Source organism: Psammomys obesus, unplaced genomic scaffold, assembly GCF_907164565.1.
Source record: "Psammomys obesus unplaced genomic scaffold, mPsaObe1.curated_primary_1811, whole genome shotgun sequence".
In the NCBI taxonomy this organism is placed as follows: Eukaryota; Metazoa; Chordata; class Mammalia; order Rodentia; family Muridae; genus Psammomys; species Psammomys obesus.
In genome coordinates, this window is record NW_026596091.1 from 5,451,794 (window position 1) to 5,476,864 (window position 25,071).

Sequence of the window (25,071 nt, forward strand, 5' to 3'; positions counted from 1 at the left end):
ACATCAGTTTCCATAGGAAAGAAAAAGTAATGAGACATTTGTTTGACATGAAATTCAAAAATTCCAGATAAAAACAAAATTTAAAATAAAAACAAAAAAACCTCCCAAAACTTAAAATCTTATGTAACGTGTAATGATTTTCAGTATTCAAAGTAATGATAATTTTTACATGAAAATAAGCCCAGAGAAAATCATAAAGATGAAAAGCTAGTATAGAAGTCCTTATAAACTCAGTCCTTTGCATAAATTCTGAGTTTGCATGATAGTCCTGGCTACCTATAATAATAGTGTTTTTACAGCAATAATGGGTAAACAGTGAGTTGCCAAATAGTATATAAAATGTACTTTTGCTATTGTAATGCTCAAACATAAGAAAACTATGTGCTGGTATATTAAAGACATGTCTCTGTGTCATTAAAACTTAAAAAATGTAAATCGGTTTTTGGTTTACTCCTATACCCCAAGCACTTAGGAAGCTAAGGTAGGGTGATTACCGTGCGTTTGAAACCAGCCTGGGTTAGAGAGAGACCTCGGATCAGAAAACAACTAAGAATCAAGCAGAAACATTAGAAAATGGGAGATGGGTAAGTTACATAAATTTGGGAGTTTCCATCTACGCCTGCAAGGAGGAACGCAGACAAAGCTGGCCAGGTCAGGTGGGATGACAAAGGCGGGAAGTTTGGACGACTTCCTAAAGCAGTTCAGCGAAGGAGCTGTGGGGCAGGGTGGCTTCTCAGGGGCAGGTGCGGAGCCGGTCACTGCAGCGGCCCGTCCACGCGTCCTGGCGGCTGCTCCCGCGCGCACGCGGAGCTCTGGGAGGGAGCTCATCCCCCTGCGGGGCGGGGCTTACGTCGGCGTGCGTGCCCCGGGGTTTCGGCCAATCAGCGGAGAGCTGGGTTCGGCCACGCTGACTGTTCTCCCGCCCAAAGGCGCGCTCTCCTCAAATGCTTCGAGGCCACGGAGATGCGGGCTCCTCGCTGGAGGAGCAGCTGAAGTAAGGCGTGGCGTGGTGAGGGCCGGGGTCGGCGGCTCGGCCTCCACGGCGGAGGCGGGCCACAGCCCGCGGCCGCCTCGGCCAGATGGAGAGGGCAAGATGAGGGCAGCTCGCCGGCGCGGCTGCTGGGGCTAGGCCGGCCCGAGGCCTGACAGCTCGGGAATGGCGGGGTGGGGCCGAGGGGGTCGGGTCAGGCTGAGGGAGTCGAGGTCAGGGAGTCGGGGTCCCGGACCGAGGGCGTCGGGGTCCCGGGTTGAGGGAGTCGGGGTCAGGCCGAGGGAGTCGGAGTCGGGCTGAGGGAGTCGGGGTACCGGGTTGAGGGAGTCGGGGTCAGGCTGAGGGAGTCGGGGTCCCGGGTTGAGGGAGTCGGGGTTCCGGGTTGAGGGAGTCGGGGTCAGGCCAAGGGAGTCGGGGTCAGACTAAGGGAGTCGGGGTCAGGCTGAGGGAGTCAGGGTTCCGGGCCTAGGGAGTCGGGGTTCCGGGTTGAGGGAGTCGGGGTCCCGGCCGAGGGGGGGGGGGTCAGGCTGAGGGGGTGGGGGTCGGGCCGAGAGAGTCAGGGTTCCGGGTTGAGGGAGTCGGGGTCAGGCTGAGGGAGTCGGGGTCAGGCTGAGGGAGTCAGGGTTCCGGGTTGAGGGAGTCGGGGTCCCGGTTGAGGGAGTCGGGGTCAGGCTGAGGGAGTCGGGGTCCCGGGTTGAGGGAGTCGGGGTCCCGGGCCGAGGGAGTCGGGGTCAGACTGAGGGAGTCGGGGTCAGGCTGAGGGAGTCGGGGTTCCGGGCCGAGGAAGTCGAATCGGGCTGAGGGAGTCGGGGTTCCGGGCCAAGGGAGTCGGGGTCTGGCTGAGGGTTGGGTCTGGCTGAGGGATTTGAGCTCCGGGCTAAGGGAATCGGGTTCCGGGTTAAGGGATTTGGGGCCTAGGGAGTTAGGAGTCAAGGGCTAAGGAAATGAGGGGACAGGGACGGGGGGTGGGGTGGGGTGGCGGGTAGAGTCCTGGCTGAGGGACTTGGTGGTGGGTGACTAGGGAATTAGGAAGCTGGGCCTAGTTAGGGTCGGGGCTGAAGGAGGTAGGGAAGTAGAGGTCCGAACCTAGGGAATTAGGGTCAGGCTGAGGGAATTAGAGGGCAGGACCCTAGGAGGTAGGGGTCAAGGGTTAAGGGAATCTGGAAGTGGAACTTTGGGAATTGGAATCAGCAGAAAGGATTAGGGACTGGAGCCTAGGGGGACTAGAGGGCAGGGCCTAGGAAATAAGGATTTGGTTGCTGAGGGAATTAAGGGCTCTGGTTAGGGAATTAGGAGTCAGGGGCTAAGGATAACAGGAAGAGGGGTCTGGGGAGTTAGGGATCACGGCCAAGAACTTTGGGGTCAGAGCCATGGGAAATAGGGGTTGGAGCCTGAGGGAATTAAGGGCCTGCCCCTAGGAAATTAGGGTTGTGGTCTAAATGAATAAGGGGCAAAGTCTTGGAAAGTGGGGTGGGGTCGAAGAGAATTAAGGATCTGGGGCTTAGGGAATTTGTGCCTGAGTCCTAGGGGTTGAGGAGGAGGGCCTAGGGATTGAGCGGTAATAAGTAAACTAGGCAGGACAATAGGGAATTTGGGATTTGGATGTAGAAGTTTAAGGATTTAGAGGTCAGACACTGAGAAAATTAAGGGTTTGGATATGACATTCTGGGTTAGGATCTAGGGAGCAGGTAGGGGTTGGGCACTGAAGAAATTGGAGATCTGGGCTGAGGGCCTAGAAAATTAATGGCTGGGTACTAAGGAAATCATGAGTTGCTGCTGAGGCAATTTGTAGTTGAGGTGAGGGAAATGGGACTAAGGGAATGAAGGATGATGGGTTAGGTATGCTGGGGCTGAAGGTATTTAGGGTGAGGAAATAGGGGTTTTGTTAGAGAGTTTGGGAGCTAAGAGAAATAGTTGTGAGGATCAGTAAGTGAGAAAGTGAGAGAAATTGGTGTGAGAGGATGAGGAAATGAAGGGTCTTAAGGGGTGAGAGTTTGGGGCCTAGAGGATGTAGAGGTAAGGGATGGGGGTCTGGAGCCTGGGAGAATAAGGAGTGCAGAGGAGGGTTGTTGGAATCTGAGGGAACTAGTAGTTGGGTCAGAGAATTAATGATTGGCCCTGAGGGAATTGGGGGTAGGAGCCAGATTAATTAAGGATTGTGAGTGAGGTGATTAAGGATTGGGTTTGAGAGAATTAAAATTGAGTTGGGAATGACAGAATTAGGGGAAGTGGGTGAGGGAATTAGAGTTTAGGGCCAAGAGAAGTAGCATTGGGGACTGAGGGACTTAGGGGTTGGGGTGGAATTTAGGAGTTCTATATGAGAGAATTAGGGTTTGGGATGAGGGAATTAAGGCATGTGGGTGAGTCCAATTAGGGAGTTGGAGCTGAGAAAAATAGGTGTTGTGTGGGATGAGGGAATGAGGAGTTAAAGGTTGAGAGAATGTGTCTTTCTGGGAACTAGGGATTGAATCTGAGGGAATGAAGTGTTCTGGTTGTAGCAATGGGGATTAAAGGCACTAGAGTTTAGGGATTAGGGGCTTTTAGGTGAATTTAAGGCTTGGGGGAATGTAGTGTGAGAGAAGGAGGGACTTGGAACCGGGATAATGAGGGCTGAATGGTTGGAGGACCAGGGCGTGGGTATGTGTGGAATTGAGAATAGAGAGCTGAGGGGCCTAGTGAGTAAAGGTGCTTATTCTCAAACCTGAGCAGAATTAATATATATATATATAGTCCTTGAATTCAAACAGAGAAATTTGGGGGCTTTGCTGGGTTTTTGTTTGCTTTTAAACAAGGAAACATCTAAAGATGGTGCCTCGTGGAAGAAAGCATTCTGGGAAACCTGGGAAGCCACCATCAGTGGATCAGCCTAAAAAAGCCTTTGACTTTGAGAAAGAAGATAAAGATCTGTCTGGTTCAGAGGAGGATGTTGCTGATGGTAAATATATATAGTGTTGGATATTAACAATGCTTTATAGTTCATTTATTTTGAACCCACTATACTTAAAACAGAATTAGGCATTTTCACATACTTTGTATATCATCAGATCTTGAAAGAGTATTCCTTACCTTTGCAGTCCCAATTACTTGGTAAACAGTACATGACCAGATTTTTAAAATTTGCTTTTATAAAATGGCTCATGAATTGTGATATATTTTTAATTTTTCAGAGAAAATATTACATGTTTATCTGCTTTCAAAATTTGTTACAAAATTCTGAAGAACTGAAAATAGATTTCTTTAAAATTTACCAAAATAGCATACTTAATTTCAAATTTTATCAATACAGAAAAGACTCCAGTAATTGATAAACATGGAAAGAAAAGACCTGCAGGAATAATTGAAGATGTGGGGTAAAATGTTTAAAAAATACTTAAGGGCAGTACACGTGTGTGTGTGTGGGGGGGGGGGGGGGGTTGTAAGGGTATGTGTGCATGGGTTCTGAGCACTTTATATGGGTATTAAGGTTGAATATCAGGTATTTATGCTTGCAGAGCAAGCATTTAACTAACTGAGCTATTTCCCAAGCCCCAAAAATGTTTTTCTTCAATAAAGATTAAGAAAAATTTAGTTTATCTAGCAAGTAGGGATATAAAATACTTGGTATGTGGTATTCCAAAACAAGTATATTGTGAATCTCTAATTAAAAGATTTTTATTTATTTATTTATCTATCTATCTATTTATTTATTTATTTGTTAACTCGGGAGGCAGAGGAAGGTGGATCTCTGTAAGTTAAAGGACAGCCTGGTTTACAGAGTGAGTCCAGGAGGGTCAAGGCTACAAAGAGAAACCCTGTCTTGAAAAATGGGAATTCTTTTGTTCATTTTATTTTTAATGGTGCTAGAGCCTTGAGCATATTGGATAAATGTTCTACCATTGAATTAAACTCCTGGTCTGATTTTTTTTTTTTTTTTTTTTTTTAACAGAGGTGAAGTTCAGAATATGCTGGAGAAATTTGGAGGTATGTTTTTGGGAGATATATTTAAAGAAAATTGTTTAAAACTGTACAGTAATTATATAATAGGAAATTAGTTTACTATGTAAATATTGTTTAGTGCCTTGTTTTCATTTATGGAGTTTTGCATAAATATTCATGATTTAGCATCATAGATTTTCTTAACCTTGTTCATGATATGAAAAATAAACATGGTATGTTAATAAGTTTAGAAAACTAGAGGGAAAGTTTTTTTCTACTTTATGTTCACAGAATAAGTGATATCTAATTTATTTTCTAAGATTCTTCTTGCACTCTTTCCTTTATGGAGGAGGATATAAATTAAAGTGTCATAAGAGAACTATTATTGCCAGGTAGTGGTAGTGCACGCCTTTAATCCCAGCACTGGGGAGGCAGAAGTAGGCAGATCTCTTTTAGTTTGAGGCCAGCCTGGTCTACAGAGTGAGTCCAGCACAGCTAAGCTACGTGGAAAATCCCTGTCTTAAAAAGCAAGAGAGAGAGAGAGAACTTTTATTTTGTTATAGCAATACATGATATAACTAAAAGTAAAAGACAGCTTCTTTAGCCAGTAAGATTTTTAATCAGAGCCAAAGACCTTAGGTTTTAAATACTTCTTTTATAAGAGTTTAATTACGAGATAGCACTTTATTTGCTTCTTTCTGAGGCAGGGTCAGACTAACCTTAAACTGGGTATTTCTTTAAACTTGTGGGTGCTAGGGACACAGGCATCAGTTATCTTGCTCAGTTTAACAGAACACATTTTTTTTTTCTTTTTACATTTCAGGGAGGGAGGTGGGCAGCATGCCATGGTGCATGTGTAAAGGGCAGACAACAACTTCCTGGTGTCAGTTATCTCCCTTCCAGATGGATGGATCCTGGGGATCATACCCAAATTGTCTGGCTTTGCTGCAAGTGCCTTTACTTGTTCAGCCATCTTCACCAGCCCAAAATTACTCTTTGGAAAAAAGAATAATGGTTTTCTATAAGGATTATTCATACCATTAAGTCTTATATTTAAGAATTGCTCTTTTAGGTAGTAACAAAATACTTGTTTTATAAACTTATAAATGCTTAAAATTCAGAATATGTATTATAGTTACATCATAGTTATCAAAATGTAACTTTTATGGTTTAAAAAATATATGCATAGCAAGCATTATTTGAAATACTAATTTTTTTAATAAATTGCCATACTTATTAGTCATAAAAATGTCCTATAAAAACCACTGTGAACTGGGCTTGGTGGCACACACTCAGATATTGGAAAACAGAGGCAGGTGGATCTCTGAATTCAATGCCAGCCTGGTCTACATGGTAAGTTCCAGGCCAGCCAGGATAGCACTATGCCATGAAACTTCAACAAAACAAAACAAAAATAAAATAATACAAACCAACTCAAAGTTCCTCTAAAATATAATAAAGTATTCCTAGATGCATTATTTAGGTATTTCACCCAGATTTTTTTATAAAAAAAGTTTAATAGTATTGACTTGCTTTATAAATTTTTATTAATACTTTTTGATTATTTTTAAAAATATAGTTAATAATGAGTTCTAACAAATGCACCAAGATGGCCTATCAAATGGGGGATGTACAGTATTTTGACATATTTAGCCTTTATTAGTGTTTGTTCATTAAGTAAAGTCTGGCCTTCATCTTTGTTTTATCAGCTTTAAATTTTAACTCAGTTATAAAAATCAAATTTGAGATAAGGTTGGGTATTTTATAAATTATTACAAAATATTTGAGACTAAAATGTTTCAGAATTCAGCCATTTTTGGATTTAATAATATTTGCAAAGACTTTACTGGCTGAGCTTCCCTAGTCTGGAAATTCAAAATTCTATGTGTTCTAAAATACAAAGCATTTTCAAAGCACATGTTGGTGCTATTTTTAAATTAAAATGTTTTAACTTAAATTTTATTTTATGATTATATGTATGAAGTGTATGTACGAGTGTGATGTAAATGTGCAATGGTACTTCTATGTAGGTCACAGTTTTTTGGGGGGAGTTTTCTCTTGTCTTCCACTGGGGAGACATCTTTCAGAGCTTGTTTTGCCCCTTACGCCATGGATTCTCAGGATCAAACTTAGGTTCTCAGGCTCATGGCAAATAGCTTTTTTTTTTTTCCTTTGTTTGAGGCAGGGGTCTTCTATGTTTCCTGGCTGGCTTGGAACTCACAGATATCCACTTGCAAAGCTCTGCCCAAGTGCTGGGATTAAATACATGCACTACCAGCCCAGTGCAAACATTTGTTTCCCTGTTAAACCACCTTCTCCCTGGTCCCTACATTTAATTTTAAATGTCCTTGATATTGTTGAATGAACCATACTTAACTTGATTAAGTGGAACAAAATCATTTTCTTCAACATTAAATTTTGATGTTTATTTTGAACATAGCTGACATCAATAAAGCTCTTCTTGCCAAGAGAAAAAGAATAGAAATGTATACCAAAGCTTCCTTCAAAGCCAGTAACCAGAAAATTGAGCAAATTTGGAAAACACAACAAGAGGAAATGTAAGATTTTAAGAGCTACATCTTTGTCATTTCTTAGTATGTCCTGGTACAAATTACCTACGGAAAATAGCATCATCATCTGCTTATTAGTCTCTAGTGAAAATGCTTGGTTCTTATTTTCTAATCAAGTAGTCCTATAACTTCATGTCTTCTTAGAATTGAGATGTTTCTTAGAAGTCAGTGGAGATTACTTTCCCTTTTACTTTTAAATAACTGGGAGGTTATTGATGTGGAAATATATTATTTGAGTAAAAGATGTACATGTCATAGAAACTATTTGATAACTGTATAAAGATGTAGAAAAGTCAGTTTTATATTGTAAATAATTTATATATTTTAACTTGACTATTCCTTTGTTTGTACTAAGTCTTTGACATGCCAAAATGAGGGAGGAGCAACCTAAGTGAAATATTTTAATCTATTTATCAGAACTGCATTCAGTAGGAAAAATGAAAAATTCCTTGGAGATTAAAATTAAGTTTTTCTGGAAAATATAAAATAAAACTTCCTTAGTTTTCAAGACCTAAAGTATGTGAAAAGATATCTGTTAGGAAAAAAGTACTGAAATCAACATAAATGTTTTAATTTTCCTAACTATTGTTTCCTTTTTCTAGCATATGATATGTGAATTTGTTTTGAATGTTTGTTTCACAGTGGTATGAAATTTGATAGGATTCATTGTTTTTTTCACAGACAGAAGCTTAACAACGATTACTCTCAGCAATTTATGAGTTTGTTGCAGCAGTGGGAACTGGATATGCAGAAATTTGAGGAACAAGGAGAAAAACTAACTGTTAGTATCACAATGGACTTTATAATTAATCTATTATAACTAAGCCTCAAGTAGAAATAAAGAGCTTATCATATAGTATGTCCATAGAACTAAGACAAGTTTTTAAAACATTTTTTATTATTTATTACAATTTATTCACTTTGTATCCTGGCTGTGGACCCCTCCCTCTTCCCAATCCTACCCTCCATCTCCCTTCTCCTCCTATGCCCCTCTCCTAGTCCATTGATAGTGGAGGTCCTCCTCCCTTTCTATCTGACCCTACCCTATCAGGTCTCATCAGGACTGCCTGCATTGTCTTCCTCTGTGGCCTGGCAAGGCTGCACCCCGTAAGGGGGAGGTGATCAAAGAGCCAGCCACTGGGTTCATGTCAGAGACAGCCCCTGCTCCCCTTACTAGGGGCCCACTTGGAGACTAAGTCTACTGAGCAGGGGTTTTAGGTCCTCTCCATGCATGGTTCTTAGTTGGGCTATCAGTCTCTGCAGGGCTCCCAGGGCCCAGTTTTTTGGGGGTCTGTTGGTCTCCTTTTGGAGCTCCTGTCCCCTCCAGGTCTTTCTATCTCCCCCTTCTTTCATAATACTCCATGCAGTCTGCCCAAAGTTTGGCTATGAGTCTCAGCCTCTGCATCAATACCTCCATCAGTAGAGACTTTCACAGGTCATCTGTGGTAGGCTGCTTCCTGTTCCCTGTCTTCTACTTCTGTTGTCTATTGCATTTGCCCTTCTGAATGAGGATTGAGCATTTTCCCTAGGGTCTTCCTTGTTCAGCTTCTTTAGGGCTATAGATTTTAGTATGTTTATCCGATATTATATGCTAAGACAAGTTTTTATTATCCATTGTTCATTACATGTTTTAATATTGCCAAATCATAATCCACAGAAGTATAGGTACATACAGTATTCCTAAAACCATTGGTCTTCTTAATAGTTGAGATCCTTGCAATTTTAAGTAATAGAAACTTGTAAATATATAAAAGGCTTACTGGTTTATATAAAAGAATTTGGGGATAAGTTAACTTTAAACAACACAGTTGAATAGGAGTAGGGGAGGGTTGCCCATTGTAGTGTCATCTGGGCTCTGCTGCTAGGTCTCCATGTGCTGACAGGAATCTAGAGAAACAAATTCATTGATGGTATTGCAGATTGAACCTAGGCCCTCAAAACTGTTCTACCACTAAACTCTTTTTTTTACCTTTCATTTTGAAACAAGAGCTCATCAAGACACCCAGACTACTCTTGTACTCTGTAGCCTAGGTAGGACTTCAACGTGTGACTGCCTGTCTCTGCCTTGAAAAAAGCTAGGATTATAGGCCTGCACCGGGTCTGGCTATAGAGAGAAATTTAATCGTAACAGAAGGGGGAAAATTGTTAAATTCTTGAGAATGAAAAAGACATTAAATTGGACTGAGTATAGTCATCCTTAGAAATAAGAGAAAAGAGCATATGAGTATGAATACAAATAAATGTAGACAAGTGATACACATGGCGATGAAAAACTGTTCTCTTTGGGTTCTGTTTTATGTAGTAGGATCATCAGACAGCAAAATGTAATGCCACCATGTAGGGTAACTAGAGCTGAATTTTACAAGATAAAAATTTAGCCAAGTAAATGTGGCAGTATCAGAAGGCAACAAAATGTATGTGCAAACGAGTATTATGCAACTTAATCTGGGAATTACAGTAAAAGGAAGAATGCAGGTTTTAGTCTTGAACTAATAAAATTGAGCTATAATCTATCTACAGTACTAAAGAGTTAACCAGAGTGCTAGTGGTTGAATATACAATATACTAGAGAAACCACATATACCTGGTGCCATGGATTACAGAAACCTATTTGGAACCAAATTCTTTTTGAACAACAGTTGTTAAACAATAGGTAATTTACTTTCATGTTTGAGTTTCCTCATCTTTGGAGGAACTGATGAATATCTATGCCAAATAGTTGCAGAGGACTGAGTATATATGTTATATATATATATACACACACAGTATATATGTGTTATATATATATATATATATATATATATATATACACACACACACACACACACACATATGAACACATACTTAAGGCCCTCAAAATAGTTAACATATTAATACAGTTAAATATATTTTGTTATTACAATACTATAGAAAGGTTATCCCATTAATAGTGCCAAAATCTAAAATATAAGGATGTAAGTGAATGGATTAAGAAGGCTAGAAGACAAAGTTATTAGTAAAGAATAGATTAAGGAACTAAAAGACCAACATTCAGATATCATCTGTGTAAGACATTATTACATTATTACTAAGAATAAGGTATTTTGGGGGCGAGGGATGTATATCAGTTGGTAGACTCCAGCATGCACAAAGCTTTGTGTTTGATTCTTAGCAGTACATACATCAGGTGTGGTTTTAACTGTCTACTATCTGATGACCTTACTAAATAAAACAAAACATACCTATATTCCCAGCATTTGAGAGATAGAAGCAGAGGGACCCAGCAAATTAAGGCCATTTTTTTACTACATAGTAAATCTGAGGCCAGCTTGGACCCTGTCTCAAAACCTTGAAGACTACGATTCCCTATTCAATCTTTTATGGTAGTATATGCTTGTAATCCCAGCTATTTAGGAGGCTAACATAGAGTCACAAGTTCCAAGTCAGGTTGTACAACACAGTGAAACCTAGTCTCAAATATTTGGGGCCGAGCAATGGTTCAGAGGTGAAAAGTTCTTATTGCTCTTGCAGATGATCCAGGTTTGGTTCTCTGTATTTAAATGGCAGTTCATAATTGCCATTCAAGTAGTTTCAGTTTCTTCAGTTTCAGGAGATCCAACACCCTTATACTCAGGCACACAAATATGTTTTTTAAAACTTATACTCATTGAATAATAGGGTTGTTCTATGACAGGATATTATAGTTAGTGGTAAAAAGTATTTAAACTTAATCATAAGAGTTGTTAAAATACTAACGTTATTAACCTTAAGTTATATACCTTTAAGTTTAACATGGAATTATTTTTGGCTAAATTTAAAAAGGACTGGGATAGAGCTCAGAGCTAAGTGTCTGCCTAGCATGTATGAAGCTCACAATAACAAAAACACTTTTACCAAATTATTATTACATTTTTTTTTTGTTTATAGAATCTTTTTCGACAACAACAGAAGATTTTTCAGCAGTCTAGAATTGTTCAGAGCCAGAGACTGAAAGCAATCAAACAGCTACATGAGCAGTTCATGAAGGTGAGTTATACATGGTAATATGTTTTTGTTTTGTTGTGTGTCTCTTTGTTTTTGTTTGAGTCAGGGCTCACTATATAGCCTTGCTGGTCCAGAACTTACTATGTAGACTAGGCTGGCTTCAGACTCACAGAGGTTTTTTGCCTCTTCTTCCCAAGTGCTGGTATTAAAGGTGTGTGTCACCAAACCCAGCTAACTTATGTTCTTCTTTTTTAATATTGTATATGAGTGTTTTTATATGTATGTGTGTACACCATGTGTATGCCTGGTACCCACTGAGGTCAGAAGAGGGTAGTGGATCCTTTGGAACTCAAGTTTATAGATGGTTATGATCTGTCATATGGGGGCTGGGAAGAAAACCCCAAATCCTCTGTAGAATAAGTGTTCTTAACCACTGAGCCAGCTCATGCCCTGTTCTTTCAGTCTGACCCATTCTCTTTCTAAAACATCCCCATGCAGAAAATGTGCCCATAGTCTCCCCTTCTAAAGTTTTAGGTGTTTAGTTTTCCTCTTCACATGATTCTTTTTAAGCTTCACAAAATATAAATGTCCATTAATCCAAACTCTCTATATAATTGCTTTTTGTGAATCCACAGACTTATGTATTTCTATGCTTTGGTTACACTATTCTTCTAGAATATTTTAAGTTCCCTTTTAATTAATGAAATAATGTACTTTTTGTCAACTAAGGAGGAATCATAAATATGTTCCACTCTGTACCTACAGGAGTTGAATTTCCATTCTTGTTATAAAGTTATGTTATTCTTATTTACATAATTTTTCTGATTGGAAAAAACAATCATGTATTACTATTTTTTTAGTTTCTCCACCTTTTACATAATAGGCAATAGGAGAACTATTTGTTGAATTAAATACTTAATTTTAAAAAACTTTTTAATTAGGTGTTATGGCACATTCCTCTAATTGTAGTAGAGGGAGCCTGAGTCAGGATTAGCGAATTTGAGGTGAGCCTTGCCTATATTGTGAGACCCTGTTTTGAAAAACATACTAGGGCAGAGTTCAATCTATGGGACCCATACAGCAGGAGAGAATATAATGGCTCATGTATGTGTGACACACACACACTCTAAATGAATGAAAATGTAATAAAATATTGAAAAATATAAGCCTAAAAATTCTTTATTACTTAAGAAGTGACTTCATACTACAGGTATTTTATTCCATTTTGTGAATTCAAGTCACACTGACTCTTAAGTAGATTATGCCCAGATGTTTTAAGAAACTTATTAGAAATCTTCAAAATTGTATTTACTGAAAGACCTCCTACTGTTTCATTTATAGATTTTGTTTTCTTCTTTTGAGACAGGGTCCTATGTTGCCCAGGCTAGCCTTAAATTCTCAATGCTTTATTTAGCGCTCTTCCCTATTTTTTTTTTATCACCTTGACCTTAATAATTTTTAAACTATTGTTCTTGGCAAAGATGCTACTGTTGTACTTTAAATAATTGCATTTGACTAATGTGTGATACCAAATTTGGTCTGTATGAGTTACTTAGAATGTTGGGATAAATAATAAGCATTATTTGAGTAATTAAAAGATTTTTACAGTTTAGAACCTATGATTAAAAGTTACAGTTTATAACTAAAATGGCCTTTTTGTGTTTTAGAGTTTGGAGGATGTGGAGAAGAATAATGATAATCTATTTACTGGAACACAAAGTGAACTTAAAAAAGAAATGGCTATGTTGCAAAAAAAAGTTATGATGGAAACTGTAAGTTCTACTTTAAATTGCAAAGATATGGATTAATGGAGGCACTGAAATGTTTTATTTGCTGAAATTTATATAACATTTAACTAAAAATTAAAAATGTTTCATATCTCCTTTCATGAAACAGCAGCAGCAAGAGATGGCAAATGTTCGAAAGTCTCTTCAATCCATGTTATTCTGATGAGTCTTTGAAGAAAGAACTTGAACCTATGTAATATGATACAATTAAAATATTAGCTAAGAGGCATGACTTTAGAAATTATAGTTTAAACTATAATAATTAGTTTGTTTAGGTGGAAGATTTCTGTTCCTGTTAACTTCTAAATAAACCTAAACAGCTGTATAACTAAGCAGCTATTCCAATATGTCAAGCTTTCAGTTCTTTTGGTGTTAATAAAGATGATTTAAATTTATTTAAGTGTATCTCTTAACAGTCTCAAGGTACAAAGTTCCAAGTATAGATGGTTCTGTTATTCTTTTCTAAGATAGGGTCTAACCTTCTTGCCCAGATTAGTTTCAAAGTCTTATGAGTAACTGATCCTTATACCTCAGCCTCCCACATGGTAGGAACAAGTACATACCATCACTCCTGGCTTACACTGTTCTCCTTTAAAGGAAAAAAAAAAAAAACCCACAATCTATGTATACATCGTTACATGTTTACTAAAATAATAGATCGCCAATTCTACAAAAAGAATCTGCTATACAGTTTTAGTGTCTTGGAATAAATTATGAATGCTTAAATCATTAAAAAGATTGCTAAATATTAGTTCAATACATAATTTTATGAATGTTTTGATCAACGTCGTAAAGATGCCATTTAATTGGGCTGGTCTGTTTAATTGACACATGCCCCTAGTAGTGATTAAGAACATTATCCCAAACTCAGCTAAAGTATTTATGGTTTAAGTGCTTCACATCTGTGTTCAAATATGAATTACCTAGGTGTCTTTTCCATTGCAACATTAGTAAATATACTGAAGCTTGATTTCACATTCATTTCTAAACTTGAACTTTTTTCAATTTTTAAAATAGGCATTTACACAGAGAAACTTATGAAATACTCAATTCCATACATGTTGAATTGTTTCAGCATTTCTTTGAAGTCTTACTAGTTTTGCTGAAACTGCATTCAGAACAACAAAACAGGTCCATTAGAAGGAAAGCAACAATTTTAAATTTTGTTCTGGAACCCACCTTTTTTTAAAAAAAAAAAAAAACTTTTATTAATTACACTTTATTCACCTTGTATCCCCCCATAAACCCCTAGTCCCACCTTCCTTCCCCTTTTTCACACATGCCCCTCCTCAAGTCCACTGATAGGGCAGGTCCCCCTCTCCTTCCTTCTTATCCTAGTCTATCAGATCTCATAAGGAGTGGCTGCATTGTCATCTTCTGTGGCCTGGTAAGGCTGCTCCCCCCTCAGGGGGAGATGATCAAAGAGCAAGCCAATCAGTTATGTCAGAGGCAGTCCCTGTTCCCATTACTATGGAACCCACTTGGATACTAAACTGCCATGGGCTACATCTGTGCAGGGGTTCTAGGTTATTTCCATACATGGTACTTGGTTGGAGTATGAGTCTCTGGAAAAACCCACCTTTTTAAGAGTTTAAACAAGTCTATATAATACTATCTTTTTATCATCTAGGAAGATAGTACCCTTCTACCATTAGCTTTGACACTAAAAGGACAGTTCAGATCTTTTAATTTCTTTTTTTGGGGGGGATGAAGGGTTGCCTGGTAGATCAAGCCAGAGCCTCAACCATGCTAAGCATTCACTCTTTCACTTAGCTATGTCTGCAACATGGAATATAAACCTTAAGTATCACTCAAACTTTTAAGATCTTTGAGACGCTTACCAGGGGTTAGAGAGGCAAAGTAGATACTTCAGAGTCTTTTCTCTGTATTCACATATTTTTACCTTTGAGAAACTTTTTTTTAAATCCCCGCCCGCTTTTTTTGCTTGGAATACTTAAAGTACATATTTATTTCTCTGATTATTTCATTATATGGCATGTAGCCTATGGAACTTTTGTATGAAATTAGAAATAAGGTCATATGGTCTAAAGCATGTTAAGATAATTCTAGTATTTATAAAGAGAATTTTTAAGTATTTTCAACCGAGAATAGAAAAGATAATCAGTACTTAATGTACTTAGTGTTATATAACTGACACTGTTTTTTTTTCCCCTTTGCCATTTTTTCTAAGTTACTAATGTCCTTTCCTAACAGTTATTTTAGTTACTTTTTTCTTTGGGGACTTAAGTTCATTTTTTTTTTCATAGAAGTAAATTTTTTACTTCAACTTTTAAGGCACAAGTTACCCTCAAAGATTTATGTTATGCTGAATTGGTACAACAGATTCTTTTTTACTATATACAAATTACAACAAATTCCCATAACCATTGCTTTAAATTCTAGGTCGTATCCTAAAACTATGTCTTTCTATAATTAGCATACCTCTTTTGAACAATGGTTAGTATATAAAAATCTTAGTGTACCACTTGACTCAATTATAGTATTATTAAATACTAAGTATTATGAGTTCACTTATTAAGTTCTTTCAATCAAATATCACTGCCAAGGTTGCTAGAAGTTCTTTTAAGTTCTAAATATTTGCATAATCCTTTGGCAATCAAAACTCCACATCTGATAGGTTTTTTTGTAGACACAGTGCTATTTAGAATTATTGGGGTCCAATTTCTTACTGTCCTTAGTAATTTTTCTTTTGTTCTTGTTTCTAATTTGATACATGATATTACACTGATAAAATATGTTAATAACAAGAGGGATTCATTACTTACGTAGACATGGAAGCTACCAGACTTACGTTTTACGTTTAAACATAACCTTATAGATAGTATACTAGCCTCCTGCATAGAGGGATTTCCTTCACACATAGGTTCCCCTAACTGCTTCTCCTCTTTTCCTTGGGCTACTAGTCAGTCAATATGCTTGTGAACCTGTTCAGGTGCTTGTTGACATGAAGTCTTGAAGATATTTATATGAAGGTGTCTTGAAATTTGCAGGCATAAAGAACTAAAGTATATCATCATATCAAATGAGGAAATGACCTTTGGAAGCAAAAAAGAAAAAATAAAAGGGTTATGGTTCATCTTTTCTAAAAATACAATTTTCAAATGTCCTTAAAATTCCTAACTGAAAATACTACATTTTTGAGTACTTTTTATACTTCTCATAGTTATACTTTATTATACCCTTGCTGTTCATTTTTGTTCTGTTTTGATTTTTTTAAACAGCCTAGCTAAGCAGTTCTGGTTGGCCTTTTGACTATGTAGCCCAGGCTGGCCTTTAACTCATGTCACTCTTCTTGCCTCAGCTTCCAAAGTGCTGGGATGACAAACCACAATGTCCAGATATTCTGGGTATTAATAGAAATTGAAGCATAGAGGTGTAGTACAAATGCTCAAAAGTGAAAGGACCCAAGTCTTTTGACTCTACTTTCTACCAGCTTTCTGATCAAATGAAGCCACACATTTCCTATTAGAAGGGTCTGTTCACATTATTTAATGTCACATTGACATTAAAGAACTTAAAAGGCCTTAAAGAGACCATAGTTTACAGAAGAAGCATACATAAAATTCTGTTGTATTCAAAAATTAAGGGAAAGGTCTCTAGACACTGCCTAGAGATTTTTTTTTTTTTTAATTCTATCATGCTCTTCCTATCTTGGCAAGCTTACTTCTTCTAGAGATACCATGGACCACAGATGTTCTGTTTGACCCATGTTTTATGTGTCTAAATTGTATTTGACATAGTGTTTTAAAGAAAAAACCTTGATACTTTTAGTTTACCAGACTGCTCTATCATTGGTGTAAATCAGGCCAATTACTATACAAAATATATGTTTTAGCTTGCTGGTGGTAGGGCATGGTTTTGATGCCAGCATTCAGAAGGCAGAGGCAGGCTTTACAGAGTGAGTTCCAGGACAGGCAGAGCTACACAGAGAAACCTTATCTTGAAAAACAAAACAAGGAGGGAGGTACAGGGGGGATACAAAGTGAATAAACTGTAATAAACATAAAAATAATTTAAAAAATATAAGAATGAAAAAAAAAAAACAGAACAAAAAATAGGTGCTCCATTCCCCACCCCAACACACACACTTTTGGGGGAGGTCCCAGGATTGTACATAGCAGTGATCACAAGTTCATACACACATGTATACAAAGCTTACATTACCTGAGCCGATGTCCCTATGTCTTTCCTCTGAGAGTTTCAGAATTCCAAAATCTAACATTGGGGGGTACTCAGCCACAAATGGGAAATCTATACTATAACCCTTCTCCTGAGGGCTCAGGGAACATTAGGGAAGAGGGGGCAGAAAGACTGAAAGAGCCAGAGGCTGGGGAAGACTGGGGCAAAACAGTGTCTTTTGGACATGACAGGCTCATGAATTCACAGCAGCTGTGTGGCTGTCTATATAAGATGAAGTCAGTCAACCATTCCAGCATAAAGAGGAGAGGCCCCCACCTGTAACTAAGGAGCTATTGGCAGCTGAAGGTGGTAGGGGAGGGAAAGCCCCTTTTATTTAAGAGGTTAGTGTCCATACCCAAGAGTATATGATCAGTACAAATTGGATTCATTGGGTTATGTTTTTAAGGACATGAAGTTAGGGGAGGTGTTATATGGGTGAAGATGGGCCTGGCGGCAGTTAGGGGAAGAAGTATTGATGAATATAATTAAAAAGCATCATATGCATGTCTGAAATTATAAAAAAGTATTTTTTAAAATCTTTGCATCAAGTTTTCAAGATATCTTAAAAATTTCCCATTTGGATTGTTTTACAACCACAAATTTGATGTTTCTTAATTTAAGTTGTTTTGGAGCCATAAAAATAGAGATAGCAAATTAAATAGTGCTAAAAACATTCACTAGTCACCAGAAAGTATTAAGAAATGAGTATCACTACTAAGAATAATAGAAGACTAAATGGAATATCAATTAATAGTAGGCTATTGAAATTTAATGGAAGGGTCATTAAGAGTATCCCAATGCTATGCACAGAACAGATAACATTTAAAAATACTCAAGTCTAACAACTGGATGGTTGTATAAATTAGCAAAAGATTTGCTGTAGACTCTTAAGTATTCATATGTCTACATATATTACTAGCAGTTTGATGAGTGCCAGTGAGGAAAATGTATAAGCTATAGATGGGGAAAATATAATAAAATTATCTTAACCTCCATAAAACTCAATACCAAGCATAAAAACAGACATCAATACTATAAAAATTTTATTCAATTGTTAAGATTGAAGTGTTACTAGTAATGAATTTTCCTCAGAAATCTGGTATCTCTTTTTATAATATATGTTATATATATTTAATATATATTCCTTTTAAACAAAAATTTCATTATTTTGTATGTATGGATGTTTTGTCTGCATGTACACCACATGGGTGCAATGCCATGAATGGAGGCCAAAACAGGACTGGATTCACATTTGGTTTTAGTCCACCATGTGGTACTAGGGATTGAACTCGGGTCCTCTGGAAGAGTAGTCAGTGCTCTTAACTGCTAAGCCATTGCTCCAGTCCTGTACATTCCTTTCTTAATCAGGGTATAATCAATGAGAATTTAACCTTTGCTTGATGGCCAAGTCATTAATAAAACATATTGTCACCAGGGCCAAATATTCAAGATTTCTTACCTGGAACATAAGCTAGTCTTTGAATCTCATCCTGAGACAAGTAGTACTATCTGCTCTGTTTTTCCAACAGTTAGTGGCAGTTTGGAGTGCTAATACCAACCCTATCCAATTTGCTTGTTACCTGATACAAGCTGGGAATAATTTTAAAAAGCTTGTAAAGCTGGAAAGTCTTAGGCTAAGTGGAATGTTTTAACATATCTGTTCTGATGTGGGGGAGAGAAGAGTTATTTTTAGGTATATATATTTATTTCCATGATCTAGGTTGTTGGAAGCCTGACCCCTCAAGTATGACAGTCACTTCTACACATAATATATTTCATGGGTTAAAACTAAATTTAAATAAGTAGAAACATCCACTCTGTAGACTACACTATTATGATCCCACTGAAATGGTTCTTAAATTATGAGCTGACATGTTAAAAAATAAAAGCTGAAAAACACTTACCATTGCTATCCACAGAACAACATATTCATCTATAAAATTATTAAAGTATTGGTCTAAAAACAAAAGACCTGGCCCAACAAATACAGTGTCTTGAAGATATAGTTCACTTTTCGTCATGTGAGCTATCTATAAAAAAGCAAATAAAATAATTTCACTATAAAGTTTTTAATGTTTTTGTTCTAATTTTGAGAACACATTTACAACATTAATTCACTATTAAGACAAGTCTATTTCATATTTGATACAGGAATACTTAATGTATGTCTCAAGTTCATGAGGAGATAGCTTATTAAAAGTCCTAATATTTAAGCTCCCTGATAGCAGAAGGTTATAACTGACTATTAATAAGAAACAAAGGAATTGAATATACTGTTAACTCACAGTTTTACCTACAGTACAAACAGCTCTTTGTTATGCTACTGACACTATAAAGGAAAACCAATAATAAGGATGTTTACAGTTTTCTGGTTGAAGACTATAATATTCATAAATCATGAATCACAAAGAATTTCTTACCACCAGTTTTTGTGCAACTTTAGCAAAGACACATCCGAACATTAAGGTATAAAGGCAAGGGTGTTTTTCAAACACATTTGTTGCAGACTTTTTATAGATCATTATTGCCAATATAACAATTAATCCTATGTGGAGTCCAGGCGACAAGACACTGGTGCCCTAAGAGATAAAAGGAAAATAGTTAATCACCACATTTTAACACTGTATATATTCGAAGGCAAAAAAATTCTCTATTTTCTTTTATTATAAGGATTCTAAATTAATTATTTTTTTGAAACTTTTTGAAAGCAGAGAAAGCAGTGAGCCCTAGGGACAAGCCACGATCCCACAAGGCCATGCTCATGAGGGAAGGACCTTAGAAGAGGACTGGGATAGCTACAGACCAGACCCAAGGGTCTAACAACTAAAGACACCTGTCAAATTAGAGGATTCTTTCTAGCAAGGTGTAAATGAAACATGAAATCTGGAAAGGGTAAGAATTCTTAAATTGTTTCAAGCCTTAGCAGCTGGAACTAGCTCCAGGGTGTATATGCCCTTTTGGGGTACAGTCAAACCCAATCTTGGATACGAGGGCTGCCACTGCTGTAGGCCAACAGCTTCTTGAAAGTTGATGTAATAAGCCAGGTGCAGTGGCGCACGCCTGTAAACCCAGCACTTGGAAAGGCAGATGCAGGCAGATTTCTGTTGAGTTTGAGGCCAGCCTGGTCTACAAAGTGAGTCCAAGACAGCCAAGGCTACAAAGAGAAACCTGTCTCAAAAAAAAAAAAAAGTTGCTGTAATACAGTATCAAATATCCATAAGGCTCTTTAAGACAATTTGGGTATTTTATACTCTCTTAACTGCCATTTTTACGCAAACCTACTGATGCACAGAATGTTAACCCTCCATATAAAATAAATACATTTTTCTCAAGTATTCTTTGGGTAATAGTAGCTTCTGGTCTAGTGAGTTATTATAGGGGCTGTGCATCTGTGACTATTTCTAGCTATGCTGCAGTAAGCCTAGCAATGAGACACTGGTTGCAGGAAGCAGGCCCGTCAAACAACAAGATACTCCTCTGGAGGAGAGGGAGAGGGCTTCAATCAAAAGGGACCATTTTTGCAGAATTATCCACTGACCAGTGACCCTTTGCTTTCTATGTCCTGGGGCAAGAGAGGCTATCCTCAGGCTACAGATAGCAAGATTTATAGACAGTCCTAGAAAGTGTAACAGTATCCTGCTCTCTAGAAGAGTAGGCAGGATAAAGAATAGTGCAAACATTTTTTATTTTATTTTATTTTATTTTATTTTATTATTTTATTTTATTTTATTGAGACAAGATCTCATGTAGCTCAGAATGGCCTCAATTCATTATGTCATGGAGTATGATCTCAATGCTCCTGCCACAACCTGTCAAGCGCTAGTATTATAAGCATCTGCCACCAGGCCTGGCTTTGGACATCTATTTCACGCAAAGAACTAGAGAACTAAAAGAGTGAGTATACTCGGTATATGGCTACATTCAAACGTTCTCAGAACCCTTTGGTTATACAGATAATGATATGGTACAACAGATACTGATTCAAATTATATATATGTATTTATATGTACACACATACATGCTTTAAATTAACAACAAACAAGATTGACAATCATTTTCTATCTCAACTTTTACTAAGTCAACGGTACTTAAGATTGTCAATGAATTTTTGTAAAAGTGTTAAAACATATCCTGTTAACTACAAAATAGAGAATCACTGATTAGGAAGGGCTCAATTTAACCCTGGCTTCTTTCTACATATAACATTATATAGTCTAGCTCATTAAATTTTCTTCAGTGTGAATCAACTTATCCTCAACAAAATGTTGAAATCCCCTTAGCATTGATGCTTACCGAATCTATAACCACCAATGTGTTATAACCACCTAATTCTTTTAAGTTTACATGTTTTAATCTAGAATTGACTACAAATTATAGCCAGGACTACACAGAGAGACCCTGCCTCAAAAAACAACAACAACAAAAACAATCTTGTTCTGAATAATAATATTAGGTAACAGTACTTTATATATTTTATATATTATGCTCTCATATTCAATTCAGTTTAAAAAATCTGCATCAATCCCAATGCTTGGGAGGGTCAGGCAAGAGAGTGTGAGGGAGGGGGGGCCAAGATGGGGGGGCCAAGATGGCGGCGCCGGGAGAACACTGTGTCTGAGAAGCGGGACAACACTCTCCGTGCAGCGACCAGGAGACTGAACTCTGGGCCCTAAAACTACGGAGACCGTGTTTCCCAGGTGAGGGGAGGCTCCCATGGCGTGGGAATCTGTCAGGTCCACTCTCAAGCCACACAGCCAGAACCAGGAAGAGATCCCAGGTAACTCGAGCTTTGGGTCTCCGGACTGAAGCCGCACGCCTGCGTGTCCCAATCACTTTCCCAGGCTGATTGGTGGGCATAAGGGTGCCAGAGACTGAGAGTCCCAGTCGCAAGAAAACCCCACGGGGAAGCAAAGTTGCGAGATTGGTCACGGGTCACCCAGTCTTTCCCTGGAAGGTCTCGCGGACCTCAGGTACCCGCCGCCATCACAACTGAGCTCCCGCCGCACAGAGAGTGGCTGCATGCCCAGCTCAAAATCCCTACTCCCTCTTCAGAGGAGGCAGGAGGCAGCCAGCAGAATCTGCCACAGACCACATTGTCTGTACCCCAACCCGAGATCGGGGCTGAGAAAACCCAATCCTTTCGGGCACTCCCCCAAACGCCGCCATAATCCTGCTGCAGCGGAGCAGAAGGATAAAGAGGTGTAGAGCGGCTTCACAGTGCTGGGACCCCAGTGCTGCCAGCTGCTCCTAGCAAACAAACTTCAGCTCGGGATCTGGGACTGTGGTCATTCAACACGTCCTGAGATTCTCCTGGGTCCAGCGCAATAAGGTCTAACACCAAGACCTATCACCAGCACCCCCCCCCTCCCGACCCCTGGCAGAGAAATCCCGGCTCAGGATCGGGACTTAGAAGTCCCAACCCCTTCTGGCACTCCCCTGAGAGCACCTCCATAAGCTTGCCCTAGCAGAGGGGAAGGTCAGAGGGGAAGGACAGAGAGGCAGCCTGCCAAGGACACAGCACCCTCTCTCCAGCTCACCCAGCGGCCCCTAGCAGAGAAACCCAAGCTCTGGATCTGAGGACACTCAACCCTACCTGGTACTCTCTCGGGATCAGCAAACATAGGTTCTTCCACCAGGCTGCTTCTGGCAGAGAGATCTGGGCCCGGGATCTGGGATTGAGAACACTCAACCTAACTCTTTCCCTCACTACCCCGGGACCAGTCAACATAACCCCTCCTGGCAGAGGGAAAGGACAGAGAGGCAGCACACAGGAAAAGTGGACACCAAGTCCTGCAGCCACAGTGTCACAGAGATGACTGTTAGCCTACCCACACATTTTCCATGGCAGGACCAAATCAGAGAGTAGAGAGCAAGGGGAACCCCTGTGCATTCCAACTGGCCCTGCAAGAGAGTGAGTGAGCCTTCTACGGAGAGTTTGCCCCAGACCCAGGGCCTCTCCACAGAAGCAACCAGACGAGATCAATGCCACCCACACCCCTAGTGTGGGCATCATAGGGATTCTTGGGATAGCAACCCCAACGTTGAAGCCTCTGCCTTGTGGGTCCACCAGTGTAATCCAGGCAAACAATCCCTGGATCTAAGACAGAACTGCATAATAGTGACTTGCAGGCCACTGCAATAGTCAAAGAATCCACGCATGCACACTGCGCCCGTTAAAAGTGCATGCGAATAGCGCCAGCATCACACTCCTTACTTAGGCAAAACTGAAACCACAATGCATACTCTCAAACCAGTGAACCTCTCTTATCTTCCTAAAAAAACAGTCCAGAAAACAGAAAGAGACAATCATAGCCCGAACTACAAACTCGAGGAACAAACAGTTCCAGATGGCTACAGGCAGACATAAGAACACTCCCAACAAAAATCAGGACATAATGACCTCACTAGCAACCCCACAAAACAATGGACACTTCAATTCAGTAGATATACAAGAAAATGACCTCAAAACTGTTTCTCCAGCTATTAGAGGCCCATAAAGATGAAATGAACAAAGTCCTCAGAGAAATAGCCAAAGAAATCGAGACGAACCAAGAGGAAAGAAATCAAGCTCTCAGAGAAATGACCACAAAAATTGAGGCAAACAAAGAAGAAATGCACAAAGCTCTCAAAGAAATTTCCACACATATGAAGGCAAATAAAGAAGAAATAAACAAAGCTCTCATAGAAATACAGGCAATTATAGCCAAAGAAGTAGAGGCACAATTAGTGATACAGAGAGAGGAAACGGACAAAAAAATAGAAGCAGTCATTGAAAAGCAGGAGTCCACATTCAAACAGATGAAGGAAATGGTGCAAGACATAAAAACAGAATTAGAATCAATAAAAAAAAACACAAATAGAGAAAAACCAGGAGCTGGAGAACATAGAGAAAAGATCAGGAACTACAAAGGTAAGCATCACCAACAGAATACAAGAGATGGAAGAAAGAATCTCAGGAGCTGAAGATACACTTGCGGAAATTGACACGTCTCTCAAAGAAAAAATAAAATCAGAAAAGTTCCAAACACAAAACATCCAAAAATCAAGGACACCATGAAAAGACAAAATCTAAGAATAATAGGAGTAGGAGAAAAAGAAGACATCAGGCTCAAAGGTCCGAAAAATATTTTCAAGAAAATTATAGAAGAAAACTTTCCCAACTTAAAGAAGGAGATGACCATAAACATACAAGAGGCCTACAGAACACCAAGTAGACTAGACCAGAAAAGGAATTCTTCACGTCACATCAGTCAAAACACTGAACCTACAGAACAAAGAAAAAATTCTAAAAGCAGCAAGGGAAAAAGGCCAAGTAACATATGAAGGTAGACCTATCAGAATCACACCAGATTTCTCAACAGAAAATATGAAAGCCAGAAGGGCCTGGACAGAAATCATACAGTCCTTAAGGGACCACAGATTCCAACCCAGACTACTATACCCAGCAAAAAATTCAATCAACATAGACGGAGAATTCAAAATATTCCAAGACAAAACCAAATTTAAACAATATCTACATAGTAACCCAGCTCTACAGAAGTTACTAGAAGGGAAACTCCAAACCAAAGAAAACAACTACGTCTAAGGAAACAGAGGAACTAGATAACTACACAACAAAAAAAAAAAAAAAAAAATCAAAAGAATA

General features: G+C 38.8%; 2 protein-coding genes across 4 annotated transcripts in view; one reads left to right on the forward strand and one right to left on the reverse strand.

The window, feature by feature from the left end:
* Window positions 1-937: 937 nt before the first annotated feature.
* Sycp3 (synaptonemal complex protein 3) lies at window positions 938-13,514 on the forward strand. Its single transcript, XM_055627870.1, has 9 exons — window positions 938-994; window positions 3,784-3,926; window positions 4,278-4,341; window positions 4,917-4,951; window positions 7,347-7,464; window positions 8,158-8,257; window positions 11,383-11,481; window positions 13,107-13,211; window positions 13,336-13,514. The coding sequence occupies exons 1-9, from the start codon at window positions 945-947 to the stop codon at window positions 13,387-13,389; spliced, it is 768 nt and encodes a 255-aa protein (XP_055483845.1). The 5' UTR covers window positions 938-944; the 3' UTR covers window positions 13,390-13,514.
* Window positions 13,244-25,071, reverse strand: part of Chpt1 (choline phosphotransferase 1) — a 43,303-nt gene continuing 31,475 nt past the window's right edge. The window contains exons 6-9 of one of the 3 annotated variants that reach the window (XR_008722531.1): window positions 19,847-20,005; window positions 19,331-19,456; window positions 16,039-16,282; window positions 13,244-13,415 (exon numbers count right to left, since the gene is read on the reverse strand). Coding sequence is in view for 2 of the 3 variants with exons in the window: in XM_055627868.1 (XP_055483843.1) it covers window positions 13,371-13,415; window positions 16,172-16,282; window positions 19,331-19,456; window positions 19,847-20,005 (441 nt within the window). In the remaining variant the exon portion in view is untranslated. The remainder of the gene's footprint in view (window positions 13,416-16,038; window positions 16,283-19,330; window positions 19,457-19,846; window positions 20,006-25,071) is intronic. The other 2 variants (XM_055627868.1, XM_055627869.1) reach the window with 2 other exon arrangements.